The 22,114-nt window shown below is 38.3% G+C and overlaps 1 protein-coding gene across 4 annotated transcripts in view; it reads left to right on the top strand.

Annotated features, from left to right (window-relative positions):
- The window catches only part of BANP (BTG3 associated nuclear protein), a 145,918-nt gene that overhangs the window by 57,161 nt on the left and 66,643 nt on the right, over window positions 1–22,114 (top strand). For 2 of the 4 annotated variants that reach the window (XM_068693683.1, XM_068693685.1), the window contains exons 8-11: window positions 5,898–6,065; window positions 15,527–15,657; window positions 18,259–18,321; window positions 20,208–20,252. In XM_068693683.1, the coding sequence (XP_068549784.1) occupies window positions 5,898–6,065; window positions 15,527–15,657; window positions 18,259–18,321; window positions 20,208–20,252 (407 nt within the window). Of the gene's footprint in view, window positions 1–5,897; window positions 6,066–15,526; window positions 15,658–18,249; window positions 18,322–20,207; window positions 20,253–22,114 lie in introns of all 4 variants that reach the window. The other 2 variants (XM_068693682.1, XM_068693684.1) reach the window with 1 other exon arrangement.

The following is a 22,114-nucleotide window of genomic DNA, read 5'->3' as shown; positions in this document are numbered from 1 at the left end:
TGTATATATTATTTTAACTTAGTTGAAGTGTACGGTAGAATAATCCACTTTGCACGGGATCTTATTTACACAAATCCTCTTAAAGCATATCTTCTGCACCTAGGAAAACGGGGCATGTTCTCCTTAAAAGCTGACGATTGGAATTTTCTTTAAAAAGCTCAGATTCCACCAGCACCTAGCAGTTATATTTCAATATTTGACTGTTTAAATTATAGTGGTTGGTAATGAAGGTTTACTAAACCCTTACTTAGCTGTGTGTAGTAGAATAGGATTTCAGTTGTATTTGAGACTTCTCGTGTGTACCCCGTGGATATAATTTGTATTGTAAAGGGTGCATGCTGTAGTGGCAGATAGTCTACATACTTAGAGCTGTTTGAAAGGTTTGAATTTAATAGTTAAAGGAAATGTAGAAGTGAAATGGAAAATAGGCACTGTTTGGTAGTTGAATTGTTTTTCCCTCCTCCCTCTCCCCCTTTTTTTTTTTTTACTGACACCCCCATCTCTTTTTGGATGTCATTTAGCCTGTGGCTGAGAACAGTGGAAACAGAGAACAGAGCAAAGGGCTCATTTGGGGATCTGACTGATGGTCACCAAGCACATGGCACTGGAAAAGCTGCCGAAATTCTTCCATCCACCAGGTGAAACAGGACCAGTTTTCTATGAATGAGGATGCCCTCCACTCCTGCATCCGTTTGTCCAGCCCCAAGCACTTTTGGGTTTGGGAGGGGAGCCACCTCCCAGCCGTGGGGATTGTACAGCCCCCTGCCTCCTCCCAGCTGTCAGAGGAGTAAACAATTACTCGTTTAAAATTGTTTCAATATGGCCAATGCATGACCATAATTATATTTGAGGAATTGAAGCCCGAAGGCGCAAGAAGGAACTTCAGAGGTGCTTAATTTTTTCTCCGCTGTTCAAGTGTTTAGTATAGCAGATTTCATTGTCATACGCTATTTGTTTAATAAAAAGAACTCCAAATGTATGAGCCTTATGTGAAAAAATGTGTTTTATTAGCCAAAACCCCAAATAATCGCCCCTTTTCATGATTAAGTGCAGGCAAAATCCGAAGCCCTTATTATTCACGATATCCATCTTATTCTTGCCAATTAAAAAAATGATTCCCTTTATCAGTTTAATCGCTTGAATTTGAATTTTGAATGTGACACCCTCTTGCTTTTTCTGTAGACTTTAAAAATAATATTGAAGTTGAAAGTGGAAAGAACGGTTAACCAAGTCTGTTTGGATTGCACATTAATGTAGAAGTCTGTATTTTACACATTTTGTAGGTTCTCCAGGGGTAACCCTTGTGGGTAACACTTGCCCTGTTCTTTCAAAACGTATCAATAGACGAGGAAGGATCTCTGCTGTCTCAGTACAAAGGGCAGCAAAGGGAATTCTGCCAAGTCCAGGAATAGAACGATTTACCTTTTAATTTTCCTAAAAAAAATGTTTTTCCCGGAGATTGGGAAGCAGTGGGACACGGCAATGTCTAAATGCAAGCTGTTAACTGAAATTTGTTTTTTAGCAGGCTGATATTGAGTGCGGTATCAAGATAGAATATTTCTTGTCTGGTTTTGATATTACAAATGCCTTCTCTTCCTCCTCAATTTGTTCTTAATTAAATTTCTTTACAAGTTAATGGTTTCTGCGGATTGCTTTGTCTGCTGCCTGACTTTTGACCTTTAAGAAAGAGAGGATTACTTTCTCAGGAACATTGTTTTCACTTTTTCCTTAATTAGTCCCGTTCTTTTCTCTTAAAAAAAAATAATGAAAATTGAGAAACAAACATTTTGTACATTAGCTGCCCCAAAATTTGGGGAGGCACGGTCATTTCAAACATCATTGCTGATGATCTCTGTGTTTACACTAGCTCGTCTTCACTGTCTTTCCCAGCTTGTTTTTCTATGAACCACAAAAAGATTTATTCTGTGGTGCACAAGGAGCATTCTAGAACTTAGCGTCATTGTTTCTTTTAGCTTTATATGAACTGCAGCAAAAACCTAGCCAGAACTAGTGCTGTGTTTCTAATCTAGGGTCTACATTTAGCACGATGCACCTGCTACTTTTAACGCTGATTTATTTAATTTTCCTGATGCACACGTGCTTTCCTCCTCAGGTTTTGCTCAGTAAGATTGAGTGTTGGTTCTTGCAATCCAAAGCGATTTCCTCTGTGCATTTTGGATGCTCCGCGTCTCTGTGAATTCCTCGTGCAGACCTTTTTGTCTCCCAAGCTGCTGCTGGTATTTATGTTGCTCATAGAAGTTGCTCAAGCTCTTGCAATCTATTAAATAACCGAACTATTTTAAGTCTCTGGTGTGTTTTCATAGAAAGCTTTTTTTTTTTTCTTTCTTTCTTTTTTCAGGAAGAGAGGTTCCCAAAGAAAGCAAGGTTTGGACACTGAGTATTTAAAAACAAGCACATCCTTTGTTTTGGATGTGACCAGCAACCAGACATTGTCTTAAATAAAAAGATCTCTAAAAACACAGCCAGCCATCCTTAGGTGATCTAAATCCTTTGCTTCACTCTTATATATGTGCATCTGTCTTCCCAAGCACCATTGTCTTTTTGCCAAAGTGCTGGATTATATTGCTGAACGTATTTTAATGTGTTTTTATCAGGGTTGTTATGTGGCTCATGGATACTGTGCTGCTCACAAATTACGACGCTTCATGCTGCTTTTGACTAGTAAATGTTCTGAAAAAGTCAAATCTCTCCTCACTGAAGCACTGCTGTCTTTTCCAATAAGGACTTCCCCAAATTAAAAGTCTCCTTGGCAGTATCTTGCCTTATTCCTGCCTTTTAGACTTCTTTTTTGGCATTTGACAGACTCAGAACCAGCCCCCGAGCTGAAAACTCTCGTGCATGTGATCAGTTATGGGTAGAAAACAGAAAGTCAGCACCCTTACGTTTGCAAATATTGTTTGCACATGTTTTGGGGATGGATCTCTCTACCGTAGGTAACTCGTATTTCTAATGGTATGGTGAAGCTTGTTCTCAGGACGTGTATGTACTTCCAAAGCACCCCGCTGTCAATAGCATGAGGTTTTCCATCAGCTCTCAGTGGACTGTTGTGAAATGCAGCCGCTAAAAACCCGTTAATAGAGTAACGCTTTAGATTACAGTATCGGCTAGATAGATCTCGACATCTGAAATTCATTTAACCTCTGTGTCAACTATCATTGTGCTTAAGTGCTAATTTTTCATGCCTGATTTGCACATGCAGTTGCTGTGACGGAGCATGCAGTTTGGGGAAGGTCTGTGCAGACAGCAGCCCTGTCGTCTGTACCAGTTTTACGCCTGTGACCCCAGGAACAGCTAAGTAGGAATTTCATGAATAAGGGAAAAGAAATAGCCTGGCTTTGACGGTCTGTGCCTGATGCCTTGGCTCTCTTTAGTCTAAAATTGACTTCTCTGACTCTGCCCCATTTAGCGTGTTGTCTGTTATCCCCTCTGCAGTCTCTCTATGAAGGTGGTGGTCTCTCTGCCCACGATAATTAAATTACAGCTTTTGTGGTCAATAAGTAGAGTGCCTTTTCTTGTCTTCTATCTGTAGAGTAATTTTATGTCTTCTCTCTGGCACCCATCATCTTTCTTGAGCTCTTGTCCTACAGGCCCTGGGTCTCCTAGTATGAGGAGCTCACTGCACATGAGGCTGTCATGTCCTAAATAATTTATAACACTATTAATTTCTGTTTGAATTAAGTGACATCCCCTGGAATATCCCCTGGATTACACTGTAATAGTTAAAATTCCTAGCTAGGCTGCTTTACTGTGAGAGTTTTCTTGGACCTGCAGTCAATTCAGTCACTTTTCTAACAGCAGCCTGCAAGATGAAAGCCATTAAAATGTATTTATGAATAAAATATGGACACTTGTTCAAAATAACACAGTCATATGCTCTGTGGTTATGTAGGACTCCACAAGTACTTCGTATGTACTGACAGCTGCAATCATAGAAAGAGTTAAAACACAACTATTTTTATTGGACATTACTGCAAAGATTTATAAACCCATTTCTCTGTGTAGTGCATATTAGTAATAGATTGCACTCGGAGAAATGTGGTCGCAGTATTTACAGTACAGTATGTGCTTTCCTTTTGCTGACACCCATGGAAAGGAAACTGTTGCACAGCAGCAGATGATAATTTCGGTCGGTTTTCCTCCTTCCCTACTCCCACCCTCCTTTTGGAGACATAATGCAGGGGTTGTAAAGCAATCTCTAAATAACGTGCCTGCCGTCACTTGCCAGTGAGGAATCCTGGGCTTTTAAAAGAGTTTTTGAATTGGCTTTTTGATGCCAGTGCTTTCCTCCTCTATGTTCTAATTGCTCTTGGAACAAATCTCTAGCGAAATAACTTAGAGCATGAAAAAATAGGTGATTGAAAAATGATTGAGAGACGCAGCATTCCTCTTACCTATGTTAGATCCGTTACCTGTGAATTTCCGATTCTGAGGATCTCTCAGCTTGGTTAAAGTGCAGAGCTCCTAGTTTGTGGAAACCTGGCATTCTGCTGCCCTAAGCTTCAAATCTGTTGTCCTACGTGAACAGCCTGTATCCCATTCAGAGGGCTATACGACAGCTTAAGCATGCATTTAACTGCTTCACTCAAGTACTTCAGGATCCTCTTTGAGAGTAAATTTGCAAACCCAGTAGGTTGAGAAGATGGTTTTATTTTGCAGCGCACGGAAAACATTTGATACCAAAAGGAATACAAGAATCTTAAGGGGTCCTTCAAGCACAGCCACATTGAGTAAAAACAAATATTACAGCTTTGGATTGATTTTTAACTGCTTTATCGCAGGTCTAAATCCGGAAAGCTTAAAAGTAATGGAACTGTAAAGACTGTTGAATGTTTGGATAGTTCTAGTTTACTTCACAGTTTGAACCTTTGGATTTAATTTTTTTGAGTGTTTTTTTCTGTAGTCGTGAGAATCACAAATTTCTCTTAATACAGTCAAATGTCCTCAGCTCGAAATGCTTTAAGCAAAATAGAAACCACCGTAAGGCTTACAATAAAACGGTAAAAGTCTCTAGCAGTACGAGGAGAGCCTTGAAAAAGCTATCGATGTACGACGTATTTCCTTCTCAATTTTAAACCATTTGTCCAGATGTTGAAGTGAGTATTTTTTGGACCCAAAAACGTAGCTTTCCTCCATTTCTTGTACAATTAGGCTTCCACTTCGATTGCAGGGGTTGCAGACACTAATGAACCGGGTTTGAGTTGGCAGCGGGACTCGATCTGCATGAGCTTCATTTCAAAATACTCAAGCAGTTCAACTCGCAAGTCAACATTATTTTTTATAACCATTTGGCAACTTAGCACTAACTGCTGGAAAGTGCAGAATGTGGCTCTTTACATGACTGAAGAGTAGTAGCAACATTTTCAGAAGATTTGAATTTTGTGCTGTGTTTTTGTTGGATTCTGATGAATCTCGCACTGAGCTTTAAGAGCTTGTTTTACGTGAAGCTCTATGTGGCGTCGTACGTGTGCATAAATATCATGGGCACTATCAGCAATCAATAAAACTTTATCCAGTTTTGGTTTAGGAGGGCTGGATCCTTCTGTTTCAGTGTTGCTTATCTGAAATATAAAAGTGCAGTTTCCTTGGATAGAGTAGATTGGGAAGTTTCGTGGTGGTGACACTTCTAAATACACAATCGTGTACATATGTATGATTACTTAATGTTGTGAATAGCTGTTGAAATCTCTCCACTATATACATGTACCTAGGTCATATTTCTTAATGTCATTTTACTTCTTTAGGCAGAGCTGCTCTGTTATTTTCTTTACCTTGTGTGTATGACAGTGTGTGTCATCCATGCATTTTCCTGAAAATACATAATAATACATAAAAATCTGTGCTGGTTTCCATCCCTTTGTGTTTCTCTCTAATTATAGGTCATCTATTTTATAAATTTGGAATCACAGAATCCGACTGGTATCGAATCAAGCAAAGCATAGACTCCAAATGCCGAACAGCCTGGAGGCGGAAGCAGCGAGGCCAGAGTCTTGCCGTGAAAAGCTTCTCCAGGCGAACGCCTTCGTCATCATCTTACGGTGGTTCAGGTAAAAAAAAATTAAAAAAAAGTTTCCAGAGACATGGAAACTTATAGTAATAATGCCATTTGTTTTTTAATATACATTGCAACAATCTTTATCTTAAGCTATAGTTACAACAGGTGCATATTTTGCCCACAAATTCAAGTATTTTTATGAAAGAATATACATGGAGAAACCCACACTTTCAATTCGTTGTTTTTTTTTTTTTTTTCAATTAATTTTGTATTATTGCATATGTTTTTTGAAGTACCATTTATCATTGGCAAGAAGGCCTCTCCATTACACTATGAACATATGTCTGCAGTGCTCCTCAAGCAGTGACTGCAGTATTCGTTTTCTAATTGAAGCCAGCCACTCCTAGTTAAATCACTGCGGGCTTCAGTGCAAGCCAGCCACCTTCTGGTACATTCAGAATCTTTGATAGCCTCCTGGGGCTTGTACCATGGTCGGTCCCTTGCAGCATGAACCTACGATTCTGTTTCACCTACAAATTGCAGTCACTCTCCTGGCTGAGGTGCACTGTTGATCCAAGAAGGGAAGTCAGAGGTTTGTCTTTGCTCATAAAGAGAAGAGGGAGAAGGGAGACTGTCACTAAAACAGTAGTAAAATAGCAATTTGTCAGAAATTAAAGTGTGGTATATTCTGGTGTGCGTGAGATTTTTAGCTTTGTTGATTTGTACATACTCTGAGCTCCTGGCTTCAGCAGTGTGGTTGGGACTGTCCCTCCCCACGCGCTAACTGAAAGAATTCACAAAGTGCAGCATCGTATATATATCTTACCATGTTAATCTTTGGGTAGAAGGTCAAAATATTTATCTGCAACTGATGTTCATAAGTGGAGTCAAGCGAATAAATCTTCCTCGGTGTGCTAACACTATTTAGTAGGACGTGCTAAATTTTGTTCATAAAGTATTTTCCTCTGAAGAAATTAAATATGTTGTAGCTGATTCTGTATTTCCACATAGGTGCGTAGGCATGAATAATAATAACAAATGAAAAATACTGACCTAAGAAGTGTTCTCATAGGACATTTCTGGCTCATGCTTTTAATATAAAGCAGTGTTATGGGACATTTGTACATCATATATTAAAAACAGGGTTTTGGAAGTGAGCCCAAAGAAAAGGAAGTAAGTTTATTTGCCTGCATAAAATTTTTGGTTGCATGTTAACACTAACCACTGTATCTCATGCAAAGAATGCCAAAATCTGCTTTCAATGGAAAATTTTATGTGCTGGAACTGGGAATCATATCCAAAATCCTCAAATTAAAACAACTAATCAACCTAATGATAACCATAAGCTATATATGTTGATGGGATTTTTATTTTCAGTCTCTTTAGACTAAAAATGCAGTAGTAAGTTGATATTATAGGCCTGAGCTCATTAGGCTATACCCATTGACTTTTGTTGAGATTTATTATTAAAAAATGTTGATCTTTAATCTCCTGTCTTTAATCTCCTGGTTTGGAGATTTGGGGAGACCGTTATAGAGATGTAAAACACAGAATCAGGCTCAGTGAGTTCTTGACGTTAGAAGGCTGTAAGGTGGTGTTTTTTTGGTTTGTTTGTTTGTTTGGTTTTTTTTTGCTAAGCTGAAAACTGCAGTTGTTTTCATTGTAGGCTGGTCGCAGTTTCACAAACCCAATTTGTGAATAAATTGTCATGGGTACAGATACCGTGCTGTCTGAGCAGGCAGGAGCAGCATGGTACAGACACGCAGGAGGTGGTTCTGCAAAAGTCACCGTGGTGTTTTGGGTTGTGCATCCAGCTTTTCTGCCACCTGGGCCTCTCACTCACCCATCTCAGCTCCCCAGTCCCCAGGATAGCACATTAGTGACTGCAGGTCCTTAGGAAGATGTCTTTGGTCCTAAATCTGATGAAGGTCAGCTAAGGCACCTTGACATGTCATTTGCAGGACTATATATATATATATATATATATATATATATATAAGCTGTGCAGCCAAAAGTAGAGTACTGGCAATAGCATTAACAGCTGCCTTTGGTAATGGTACATGAAAATGTTCCATGGATTCAGAGTTTTTTGTTAATTTTCTTTAAAATATTGCTCTTACTCAGAATGTCGTTGGCGTCGTTTTCTGGGAGGCTATAAAGATGTTAGCTGAATTCACCACTGCTTTCACACCCACTGTGAAAAAGTAGAAAAACAGCCCACTTCTCCGAACCGGGCGGTCCTTTAAAAACTAATTAGCATTCCAAAATCAGGTGGGAAAGGAATTTCACCTGAAGAAAGAAGTATGAGGAAAAGGAGGAGGGTTGGGATTAAGGGCTGAATGAGGGAAAAGAGGAAAAGATAAAAGGCAACCACAGGGGTTCACACACTGTCTTTTGCATGACAGGGCTGTAATTCCACTGCTCTGTTCAGGTAACTTCGTGAACCTCTCAGACTTTGCCTTTGTGGTTTGACATCTCTGGAAGCCCTCGATGGAATTACAGCATCATAATTCACAGGCATCTGTTCTTTATTATATCCACTGTATAGTGGATATAGCAGAATTCCTGCTGCCAGCTAGCAGGAAAGAGAAGTAATATTTCACAGCTCTGAAGTAAAGGAGGTCTGTATTTCACAGTTATGACAACATAGCTGTCAAATATGGCTTTTTAAAGTGTTACATATGAACCCAGACAGTTTTTATGGTAGCGTTTGTTTCAGGGGGCAAGTTAAGGTGAGCCTTGAATGGTCTGGAATTCAGCTACTTGAGAATCTGTCTTTCCCACTATTGTTAGTTGGAGCTGTTAAGGTCAGCTCCTGGGTGCTGCACCCTCCAGCAGAATACCCGTGCTTGGGTCCACCGAGTCGGTACGTACCGAACAGGCTTTTTGGTTGTTCATCTGTTTGACGAAATACAGCAGCTCTCTGAAAAGGTAGCACTGAAAGTCGAACAAATGAATTATTGTGAATGATTCCTGTGTTGTGTTTACACAAAAAGATGCAAGGCTACAAAGGATGCATGGATGTGCAGCACAGATTCTGGTGTAACATCTTTACGGGCTCTAAAGAACACATTGCACCCCCAGATTAAATATGATAAACATCACCTATTTGTAGGAGTACTTAAGCCCTCTGATTTACAAAATTATGATAATTTCCCAGGGAGGGTTTAGGGCATACTCCAGAAAATTTTCCCATAGCCTTTACAAAGCACTTTTTTTAAAGATGCTCTGTTGCCATCAACAGATGCCCTGCGTAAGTTCATAGTATTGGGGTGTCTGCCATTCATTTGAGCTGTTCTGAAAACATCATTGGGATGTTTAAATATAATTTTGAGGGCCTGAGTGTGAATAAATGAACACCACATTCCCTGCATGAACCTTTTCCTTAGTTTGGTAGTGTTTTTCTGATTATGAACTTGTAATATATTGTAGCTTGTGTTAAAGTTGGGACTGAAAGGTGGACCAGAAAAGACTCCAACCCAAGCCAGTTATTTGGCTTGAAGTAATATTTTTTCAGTATTTTTTCAAGGTAGCTTTCTATTATACTTTACTGTAAAAATGCATGTTTAAATCAGCAGGAAGTTATTGGCACTTTCTTCAAATGTTGTAAAGAAACGCCGTTCTCCTATGTAGAATCATAGAATAATAGAATATCCTGAGTTGGAAGGGACCCACAAAGATTATCGAGTCCAACTCGGTGTGTATCAGAATATTTCCTTAAATGTTGTGCTAAAAGCCTAGAATAGCTTCATACGTTTCTGTTTGGCAGCAAAAAATTGTTGAACATCTCTACGTATCATTTTAAATAGTATTTGTGTTCTTGAAATAGTGTCAAATCAGCATGGTCACTGCTCTGCTGGACTTCTCCTGTGAGTTAGGGGACTTGATTTTACAGAGCTGCTCTTCAGAAGCAATTAAAAGAAAAAAAACCAACAGTCTGAAACTCCCCTTCTGCAACCTGACTTCTGCTTCTCTGGCTCTGAGGAATTTTAAGGTTGGTTGAACATGGGAACAGGTTGCCCAGAGAGGTTGCAGAGACTCCATCTGCATCTGGCCACGGTCCTGAGCAACCTGTGCTGGCTGAACATGAACAGGGGGTTGGACTAGGTGACCTCCAGGGGTCCTTAGCAACCTCATCTGTTCTGTGATTTTGTGGTTCTTAGAAGCATTGAGTTATTGCACACACAATAAATAATTCTGAAATATTTACATCTAAAAAGGGTTGCTCTTCTTCTGCACTTGTTGGACACGTCAAAACTTTGAGGCTTTTTCTGCTCGTTGTGCGTAAAAGTCTTATGTAGCGTGTGGCTTTGATTTGCATTGTGCAGTTAAAAATGATAACAGATTTCCTCCCTCTTCTGTTTATCATAAGGAAAAATTAGCTGTGGAAATGCCATGGAAAGCAAGAGGCTGAGCACATCGTCCTTACATAGACCTGACGAGTTTTTAGCACTGTACTTCTGTGATACTGTTCGAGTGTTAAGAGCTGAAGAGGAAGTGATCTGCAGACAAAAAACATAACTAAGGAAGCTGGTGGGAAAAGATGAATGAATGCCTCTTCTGTCCTTCATCCTCAAAGACATCCATTAAGATTGTTCTACATTTAATTGACTATGCAGATTTACAGTAGCCACAAGATTTATGGGTTGCATAAAGTTGTTGTAGCAGACAGTTAAATTAAGGCAGAATTTGTTTCCTGTTTTTTTCCTGTCTTTTCCATTCGAAGCTGTTGCTTTTTGTTGGACTTGAGGTATTAACTGCAGTGAATTGCTCCTCTCAGAGCCAACGTGTTAGTCTTTAATGTGTGCTTTTGTCCCTCATTTTTCCTGATAGGAGTTGTACACATGGCTGCCATGATAATTTAGCTAGATATTCTTTGTAAAAATGTTAGCAGTCTGCGGAGGGAAGGGAGTAGGAAATGAGTTTTTTGAGAGGAGGATTAATTGAAGAGTGCCATCTCTCCCTTTCTTTTAATTTCTCTTAAGATTGTTAAAGCTGTTATCGCAATTTTCCATGTTGGAATTATTAATTAGGTCTATGACTTTGGGATTTACATGTAGATTTGGGCTGAAGGGCTCAGCTCTGCCAAGATGTCACACGCAAAAATGGGTATTGCAGCCAAATCTTCAACGCTGCTCTGCAAAATTGGAGTGCTGGAGCACTCCTGAGTCAGGCTGAGATAATGGCTTACAGGATACAGATTTATTTCTGCGAATTGCTCAGTAGTGGGGCTTTATCTTACTTTGTGTTTTTGAAGACTGCTTCTGTCTACCCTTTAACCTTTCCTTGTTAGGAAATGATATCAAGCAAGTGAGAAAACACAAGGTAGGTTGTACGCAGAAGCATGGAGCTGAGAGGCCTGTAGTAAACCCAGTTTGAGTAACAGGACGTAAGAAAGGAGACTAAACTTGAATCCTGTCTGCTGCAGAATCTGTACCTCCTACGTTTCCTTCCAAAATGAGAAGCCAGATGCTCAACTGATAAATACGAAGCATAACGAGAATAGGAAGGAATTATAAAATGCCAAAGGTTTTGTCTTTGAAGTGAGGAATTTTTAAAATTGATCTGAGCTGAAAGTTAAACACATACTCTTGAAACAGTTACAAATTACATTTGTCTGACAAATCTAATCTTGTTCTGAAATGTTTGAGAAAGATTAGCTTTGAAAAATGTGACGAGTAACTTTTACGGAGGGTGATTTTGCCAACTCCTGAGCGTTTGTCTGACAAGACAGACTTACTGAGGCTGAATTTTCTTTGACTCACAAGCAGACGCAGTAAATAAATGGAAAATGTGAAAAGTCCAATTTCAGTTTCTGAGGAAGGAATATTTCAGCAGTTACTTTTTTCTCTTTTTCTCCTGTATCGCAACTTAGCCACCTGTGGGGTGGTCAGTGCAGCATTTTCTGTTGTCTGGGTAGCTCCCAAAGCTCTTCCCTCTCACGGAGGGTGCTCTGGGGATGCCCCAGGTCAGGAGCACGGTCTTGGCACTATATACACCGTTCGGCTGATGTCAAAGTACCCCTGAGTAGTGCAATGGAAGACTTCACAGCAAGAGTTCAGCTGTGCAGTTTCTGAGTGCCAGGGATTCTCTAATGTATCAAAGTTGTAAATGTGAAGCCAGATAGTTTACATGAGAGTGATTTATAACTGTTGACGTATCCTCTATTCAAGCTGTGTGCTATTCATGTTTGTGTTTATTTTTAATGGAGATTGTTTAAAAATGGATAAATATTACTTTTGTCTGGTCAGATATTTAGAGAAAAACAAATATAAAAGATGTGTTTTTAGACACTGCTCAATCCTCTTCTTTATTCCTAAAAAGAAAAAAAATGGGGGGGTAGGAGGAAGGGAAGACTGTGGCTGTTGCACTGAAGTCAAACTGGAAAACTATTTGTAGGTAACCCTAGTAGGTTAGGTAAGACGTATAGTATGACTGCATTCGGTGCATATCTTCTCTTCCCAGTTCGGAACAGCTTAATAATTTCTGGCATCTGTGAAGCAAAAGATGGTTTTTAAATAAAGTTTAAAATGCATTTCAATATGTGCATATAATACATATGTAAATATATATATGCTTTCCCTGCTGGTGCTTATTTCTTTGATTTTACTTAATTGCGTCACTTTCCCAATCAGATAATGAATACTAATTAGAAATGCATCTTAATGTGTGCTCAGAAGTACAGCACTGCAGTTTGTGTAGTGCTAGCTGAGGCTACAGGAAAAGTACTGTGAAAAAAGTTATTAAATCTGGAAGCGAAACAAGTATCTAACCTGCCTTGTGTCCCAAGTCCACTTTTGCGGTTAGTGATGTATGTGTGCATCTATACATACACTCCAATATATGAAGTTATGTATATACACACACACATCGAAATGAAGGATGATGTATTTGGACACCATGGTTTGACCAGATGGTGAATTGCAGCTCAGCTGTTGAGTTACTTAGAGACTGAGAAGACAAAATCACAGCTGTACAGACTAGCAGTAGCCTCTTAGAAGCAAGATGAGTTACAGTGGGCATTCTTAGCCATTTAGGATCCTCGCAAAATGCTATTTTATGAAATAAAAAATAAGCATTAATTGCATAAGGAAACTTGCATAACGATCTAGTATCAGAATTTGAACAAATCACATTTTTCTTTGGCTGCCACTGCAGTTTTTCATAGCGCAGCCAGGACTTTTGTACCAGTCGTGATTTGTTAATCCAGTCCTGAATTCTTCACAGCAATACCGTACAACAGTGCAGGAAATACCAGGATTGTACAGTAACCGACTGGGCTATATTTAAGAAATGATGTATTTTTTTGGAGTTACCTACTAGTCAAATGTAAGGTATTAAATAGATAGCAAAAACATGGACTTGTTATGTTTTACTGAGTTGGTGCATTAGCGCTCTGGTTGTAGTTACATATTTGCAGATTGTTGACATAATTACAGCTGTTTAGTTGAATTGTTAGGCAACTCAACTTTTCAACAAATAAGTAAATACTAGCTCAGTGGTATTGAATTAGTGTCCAATTCCCATGGTCAGACTTAAACTCAGAATTGTGTTTTTCCACAAACATTTGCAGACATGATGAAAAAAAAAACACAAATGGATAATTTTATTAAAGAACATTTCCAGTAAAATATTTGTATGATTGGATAAAGCTCAGTCTTTTGAAAGTAACATTCTGTTTCCAGAATAAATCTTAGGGTATTAAGTAGAGGTATTAAAAATTTATGAAAACCAGAACCTGGTGTGTTGGTTCAGTAACCATCCATCACATTTAAAAAAACCCAAAAACACGTCAGCCATCAATCATCTCTGAGCAGGATGAGGCCCTTGTAGTCTTTATTTAAACAATACATAACATCTTGTAAGAAAATTATCTACAATGGAAGTAGAGTGACACTGTTTCTTAAATATTTTCATTACCGTTTCCTGTACTTGGACAGTTTGAAAGCCCTGTAGTATTGAATGCTACTGCGTGTTAGATCTTAATGTGTTTTATGTTACCATGCAGCATAAGTCATGGTCAGAGCAATAAATACTCTCGAAAAATTGTAAAACAAATGTAGCACTTCAAAGATTTCGTATGATATATTTTCGTAGCATAGCAAAAGAAAACCATTAAACTGATTACAGAAATACCGTATATAAAAAGCCTTGCTTCATATTCCTTACTCTAAAAGACTGTTATGACCGTCCTGTTCTCCCAGTTGTCTCAGATTAAAAACAAACAACAAAACCGGGACTCATGCTGAATTTTACTAATCTGCATGATACTGGGATGTTTCAAGGATTTTCCCAGCAGTGTGTACTTGAACTTGTCACATGCTGCCGAAGTGTCATTGTCCTGTAAGCTCCTCTGCCTTTCCTGACTCTTAAAAGGAAAAGGGGTATCCCGCGGTGGTCACCTGCTGGTGGTGGATTCCACACAATCAGCCTCTTCTCCCTCGTATTGCAGTTCAACCTCTTGGTACAGACATTATTAGTCTCAATATTGTTGACCCCCAAATGCATAAAAACTCCAGGTTTCAAAAAAAAATAAAAATAGTTCGTATGGATGTATATTAGAAAACAATTTTAGTTCTTTTTACTTGCATTTTGCCTCTTATATTTATGATGCTCTTTTCCCTAAAGCCAGAAAGCCTATAAATAAACATGCAGTATGTCAACTTCTAAAGCAAGTTGTTTTCCTCTCAAAATCATGCGATGATTTTCCTGGTGAGTGACACAGTGACCAGAAGAAAGTGGTCAGGTCCTTTGGTTTTATCCTCTGCATACATTTTCACTAGGAGCACTTTCAGAACCCTTTAATTTCCAGTTTGAGGTAGTGTTTAAATTTCATCCAAGTCCAGAAATTGACCTGCCTTTTTTTTTTTTTGTTAATTGACCTGCTTGTGTTTTTTTTTTTTTCTTTCCCCTCGAGACAGCGTGCCTGCAGTGCTGAGGCTTCTCTCTGTCTGGGACATCTCATGTTCTGTCCTCGGTATTTGGAGAAGGAGAAAAAGTCTGTGTGTGTCAAAGTGAAAAAGATCAGGGATTTTGGAAACTGAGACATTATCATAGAATTTGACTTTGTGGGAGTCAGCTGTGAGATGATTTAGAGGGTGATTTTTGCACATTTTTTTTTTACTAGTAGTAGATCACGGTATTATAGTGAAATAAGCAGTAATATTTCTCAGCTACACAGGTGCACATAAGAAAGTGTTAAACTGCCTATGAAATGCGTGTGTTTTTCCTGTGGTACTACTTTTACATTTGCAGAACCCTTAATCTAGATTCAAAAGATAGCTTTTAGATGTTTGCTTTCTTGGAGACAAAATAACCTTTGGGACTCCACTGGAACTTGTAGCAAATCTGGGGGTGAGCAGTGACCATGCATAAAGAATATTAAGGTATAAAAATGAGCTGCATCTGCTTACTGACTGCGTTTGTTTTCCATGGTTTTTAAGTATGCATTGTTGCATGGCCGCTGGCATGAGATCTGCAAATCTAATAGAGCTGCATTTTTGTCTCTTTCAGAGGGTTCGCAGAGTGCAGTTTCAGCCTCTAATGAGATCCAACAGAACCAGCCCCAGGCACTACATTATGCACTAGCCAATGCTCAGCAGGTCCAGATCCACCAAATAGGAGAAGATGGACAAGTCCAAGTAGTATGTACTCAACCTTTTCTACATTATTCTATTTAAACAACCTGTGTTACTGCAGACTTTGCTTCAGTTGAAATTTATTTATTTTATTTTTAAGAAAGGACCTATCGTCAGTTCTTAAGCATGATTTTCAGAAAATAAACATTGAAGGCTTATAAAAAAAACCCACAACTTTTAAAGTTTTCTTTTTTGGCAAAAATCTCAGTGCAGGATTTGCTCACAAAATTGTTACAGATAAACGCACTTTGATTACTCTGACTAGAATTAAGTCGTCAAGTCTCTACTTGGCCATTTGCTTGCACAGTTACTATGATAATAGCAGACCTACAAAATGTACAATTTACATGTAAGAAGTAGTTCTGACAGTGACTTTCAAAACAAAACCACATTTGATTCATAGAGTCAGATTCATTTATTTTCATTTTTAAAAATAACTGCATTTTAAAGCATTTTTGAACATCTGTTAGCTGAGCCCTTTACATGTGTATCCATTCAGATACGAATATATAAGTGAAAGTTATAAATATTGACGCTTGTTGACCGCGAGACTCTTTATCAAAGACTCTTTATCCACTGCAACCAATGGCCTAAGTGATGTCATCATTTGTCTTAAATATGGGGATGTCCCTGAAGCATAAGAAAGTGGTACTGCTTTTTCAATTCAAGGGAATGATGTGTATAGGTCAGTCTGAGCAATTAGTAGGGAAGTAGTCATCTACACTGTTGAATTGAATGCCAAGGATTTGCTGAATATCTAGAAACTTCAAGAGTTACAATTCAGAAAGATTTTTGGAATTCATGGACAAACTAAGTGCACTGTCCTTGAAGGCCAGCAATGTATCTGCAAAAGATGAGTGAGCAGTTGTTTTTTGGAATGCTGCGTGTTACAAAGGTGAAGAAAGGCGGGTCCAAAGAAGGGCGACGAAGCTGGTGAGGGGCCTGGAGAGCAAGTCCTACGAGGAGCGGCTGAAGGAGCTGGGCTTGTTCAGCCTAGAGAAGAGGAGGCTCAGGGGTGACCTTATTGCTCTGTATAAGTACATTAAAGGAGGCTGTAGCGAGGTGGGGGTTGGCCTGTTCTCCCATGTGCCTGGTGACAGGACGAGGGGGAATGGGCTAAAGTTACGCCAGGGGAGTTTTAGGTTAGATGTTAGGAAGAATTTCTTTACTGAAAGGGTTGTGAGGCATTGGAACGGGCTGCCCAGGGAGGTGGTGGAGTCACCATCCCTGGAAGTCTTCAAAAGACGTTTAGATGTAGAGCTTAGGGATATGGTTTAGTGGGGACTGTTAGTTTTAGGTCAGAGGTTGGACTCGATGATCTTGAGGTCTCTTCCAACCTAGAAAATTCTGTGATTCTGTGATTCTGTGAAAGTCACCTTCTTCCCTCCTTTCTCCAGACAAAAAAAAATAAAAAATCACTTATTTGAAAATACTATAAATGGATCTTTTAGATGTTCAGTGTTTTTTTCATGGGAGCCCTGAGAGCTTGATGTTAAGGAGGGAAAGTGATTCTAATCTCAACATGGACTGGGCTGTGCTCTAATTTTATATACAGTCTCTATTGTCAGAGTGATACTTTCAGTATGTTTTTTCTCCCTATAAATAGACAGTTTCCTTCCAAAGGAAATGAAACTGTTTGAAATAGAGGGATCTGTGTTTCTTTGAAAATCACATGCAATTGTTCTTGCGTTATAAAATAAGAAGAGCTTTTGACAGAATTCCAAATGATTATCTTTAATCTCTGTCTCATGCAAGCATATTAAAACGAACACAAAGCCTTATAAACCCTGAAGGAGGTTATTTAGAATCCAATCTCCCTTCAGGTACATCATAGTAGCAATGACTTCTCAAGGCTGGTCAGGGTGCATGAGGAATTCCTTCCACTTTCTTATCCACGTTTTGATCAAATGATAGGCACGATACCATTCTGAAGTGGCGGGTATGGCCAGCAACACAAAGCATTAACCTTATTAAAACCGTTAGGGCAGATTCTCAGCTAATATAAGCCGGTGGAACTGCATTCAAATTAATAACTTCGTGCCAATTTATAACAGCCTGGGAGATGGTTGTTAGCATGGAACTGTACCTCACCATAACTTTGTGAATTTATAGAGTTATGGATACTTACAGATAACTTCTAAGAGTAACTATTTGTCAGTAGTTTTGTCACATCTGTTTTGAGAACTGAGTTTCTAAGTTCTTTAAATGGGTTTCTTGTTTTGAACACACAGGTTTAGGAGAGCTAATCTACCAAAGCAAGTTAGTCCTATATTTTGTGTATCAGTCAAAAATTGCAGATGCTTCTTTGGTAGAGAAATGTTATTTAATTACATAAATGTTATTTATTGTGTCCATTTCCTTCTACATGAAAATGAACAATTTTCTCTTCAAAACTCATTTCAGATATACTTTGCATGAAAATATGGTGAAATGTGGTTACACTTTTTGAAAGCAATTTTTAATGTTTTTCATTTAGTAAGTATTTTGCTTCCATCTACAACTGAGAATACGTTAAGCTGTATTGAATCCAAGTTATTAGTTTCTTCCTCTAGTTTTGGTTTTCTTCTGATGCTTCCTGGTGTCTTTTTTTTGTTGTGGATCCCGCAGGGACATCTCCACATAGCCCAAGTTCCTCAAGGCGAGCAAGTCCAGATCACGCAGGACAGTGAGGTGAGCCAAAAACGTGGGTACCTATGGAGCAGGCAGTGGCCTGGACGTAGGGTCCCAGTTCTAAAACTGCACCTCTGGGAACTCTTGCAACACGCTACAGGGACTGTGAGGGTAGAAGTGAGCTGGAGCCAGGATAAAATGCGTGCCCCAGCAGTAAATGCAATATGCTATTTGTCTTTTTTTTTTCCCTTGACCTTTTTTCCTTTAGTACTTTCAGAGTGTTAGAGGAAAACTGTAAGTGTGTTACAGTCAAACTACATCTTTTAAGATAAATCTGTTTGCTACATCTATTAAGGTAACTACATCTATTAAGATAAATTCTGGATTGAAGTGAATTTACTTTCATTATGGATCAAGTAATCTGGCACTGCACTATTTGCACTTCATATTTTTTTTTCCATAAAAATAGTACAGGAGAATAGAAATGGATAAATCCAATACTGAAGCCCCCAATTTCAACTTTTTTTCCCCACTCAGGCAGAACAACTGAAGCCATCTCAATTTACCTGAGTTGAGGGTCTTGTTGGTTATTTAGGAATGTAAAGAGACTCCTAATGGCAAAGGCTGCTGTCAGATGTCTTTTGCTCTTAGAGTTTGTTTATATGAAAAAGGAATAGCAAAATAAAGTTAAGCATAAATACAGACCACAATATTTACTCTGTATGATTTCCCTGTAGAGTTTTTTTAACTCAACATTAAGCATATCTGCTTGTGGGTTAGTTTAATCCATTTCCAAAGTACCCTAAATAACATCTCATAAAACCACTTATGGTGAGGAGGAATACTGATGACACAGGGGGAGGTACTGCAGAGTAAATATAATAAATATTATATAAATATTACAGCTAAAGGCAGTAGTCTTGACAGAGCTTGTCAGACCTACAGAAGAAAGGAAGGATCAGAATGTTTTGGGAATGCATAGTGTGCTATAATGAAGTTGAAGCAGTTTAAAAAGCCCCTGGAAAAAAAAAAATCGGATTCATCAGCTACTAGTTGTAAATGATCCTGAGGTTTAAACACCAGCGTCCATTGGTTGGGAGTTTCCTGTATGTAAGAATTTTAAGCACTACATTTGTCTGTGACAGATGAAGACATCTGGTTTTGAATTTATTGCAATGTACACAGCTTCAAAAAGGACGATGTGTTGCCAGTAAAAGAAAATGTAGAAAATATGCAAATCAAAGAACTAAAATTCTTTCCTGGAATGTTGTATTTCACTGCAAGTCTTGGTGTTAGAGTAACTGTTTTTTCTTAATCTGTGTGCTTTTAAAAAGGCATCTCTGAGCATATGAATAAAATAAAAACTCAGTTTGTAATGAAACTGCTTTCATTTTTAGATTTTGTAGCTACAGTTGCATTTAAAGTACATGATTCAGATTTTTTTTTGTAGTAGATGTGATTCCTGTAGTAGAACTCTGTTTGCCTTTATTTTATCAAAACTCAATATCAAAAACATGTTAGCATAGGCAGTGACTAGCACTCCATACAAATAAATATTACACTGCTAATTCTAGTTTAGTAAGGCTTTGACTTACATTTTCAGTTTCATATACATAAGTAAAAATGAAAATCTTACCTCAAAGGCCATACAATCAGACTTTGCATGAAAGTGCTGTACATTACACACTATCTTTCAAAAATGAAAACATGCGGGTGCTGAAAAACCTCCTTGCTTTTTTAAAAGTCTGTTTGTCCTCTGTGGTTAAAGTGCCGAGCATTGAAGTGTAGCTGAATTGCCAAAATAGCCCTCAGAAGAATTTCCTAAATTAATAGGTTTCCTTAATATTGAAGTTGTTTAATAATGAGATGAGAAACAGGCCTTTTTCAGGATAGAGAACTTTCTGAATTCCCAACTTGTATTTATTGTCGATGCTCTTATTTTACAGGGAAACCTACAGATACATCAAGTTCATGTTGGTCAAGACGGGCAGGTAGGAACAGAGCTGAGTTTTAAGCAGCATTTTACTTTATAATTGTTGTTGCAATTGGAATGATTTGGCTTTACTGGTGTCTGTTTTAGAGAACAAAATCTGTTCTGGCCTTTGTTTAAATAAAAACTTGCAAAATGAGACAACAAGCTTAGTATTTTGTCTGTGGACTAAAACTATTTGACCAAACTTATATCATTCCTCCTGCAATATAATTTATCCCTGTGTTTTATACTTTCTTTGGCCTCTTCACTCGTATGTTTACTAACGGGATTGATTATATTACGTACAGTATGTTCTTTTCCGTGTTATCAACTGTCACTGTGGCCAGATGTGGACTGCAGTCTGTGCAAACCTAAGAACATTTATTGCTGAGTTTTAAGCAGCTATTTTTTCATTATATGGCTGTCTTGGGAGAAACTGATCTTTCACATCTGCTTTTGTTCTTTTTGATAAGATGGCTTTATTAGGTGCTTAGGCATACATGAGGTAAGAAAAAAGTTTTTGCTTTGAGTGATGAGTCAGTAAATGTTTAAATTAGCAGAATTTCCATGTCAGGTGTTGGCAAAATTGTTAACATCTGATCTCAGACATGCTTTACTAAATGCTGAATTATTACAATACCCACAGCACAAGAATATTCTGGTAGGAAGCTTTCTAGCCAGGCCACTTGAAAAATTTTGTTATGTTTCTTCTTGTTTGTGTTGAATAATAATAAGCTGTGAGACATATGGCTAGAACTTGAGTACTGCACTGAATTGAAAAGGCTTAGACCACAAAGGTTCTTGAACTCTAAGGGCTTGAAAAGTTATTGGTACTCTGAACTTTTGACCACATACAGTGTTTTACATGGGGAAGCAATCTAATCTGTATTTTAAAAAATCAAGATTATAAAACCCCTGCACTTCAAATGCTTATTACTGAGAATTTAATCAAGAATACATTTGCAGAAGTAAGACTAAGAAAGGTGATTTTTTGGAGACATGTCAGAACCTTTGTTTTAGAACTTAATCTTCACTTTTCCTTGTGAGTAAAATATTGCTATCAAAATTATGTTGTCTTAGAAAATTAATATTGGGTGATGGTATATATCTCTGACAATGACATGTATGGATTAATTTGTATTTGGTGTATTAAATAATACATATAACAAGTATGCCACCAATTGCATCTCTCACATAAAAACAAATAATGTAGTCTAGAAAACTGTTGCAAATCCAGGCTGTTTTTGAGAGAAATGCTTGGATGATAAATGTTTTCCTGGAAATCCCCCTTGCTAGGCAGGGACCTGTGAGTCCTCTCATACAACAATAACATTGGGCTGTGTCTCATGCTAAAAGAGTTATGAAGTTAAAAAAGCTTACAAAATCCAAATGTGCATAAATTGTGGGTTTTGGTGATCATCTGACCAAGTTGCATTAGTACCTGGAAAATAAAGCTGCACTGGAAAAATGGTGTTGTAAATGTGTGTGCACGTGTGGGTATATCTATATGGGTACATTGTTCACTGAAGTGTGTGACAGTATACACAAGATAGGGAAGAAAAGCAGGATTTAATTGATTTCTGTTGAAATCAACATCAGTAGGTTATCTGTATGAAGGCATCAGTGCTATTACATACCGTGTATACGATAGAGATAATTTGGTGCTAAGTGGTTGTGGCTGTATATGTAGGAAGTGAAGTTAGCATCCAGCTTTTCTAAGGAACCTTTTATTTCTTTCTTCATGCTCTCAGCTGCATTTTAGTGCAGAAGAGTACCTGCTGTCCCGTGGGACTTGGCAGCCTGGCGTTGTCACGCTTCAGCTGGCATCTGCACTAATCCACAGCAACCTTTAAGCATCTCCAAAAGCACTCGCTGCTTAAC

This window comes from Anas acuta, chromosome 10 (genome assembly GCF_963932015.1).
Source record: "Anas acuta chromosome 10, bAnaAcu1.1, whole genome shotgun sequence".
Lineage (NCBI taxonomy): Eukaryota > Metazoa > Chordata > Aves > Anseriformes > Anatidae > Anas > Anas acuta.
This window is presented reverse-complemented; position numbering and strand designations above follow the sequence as displayed.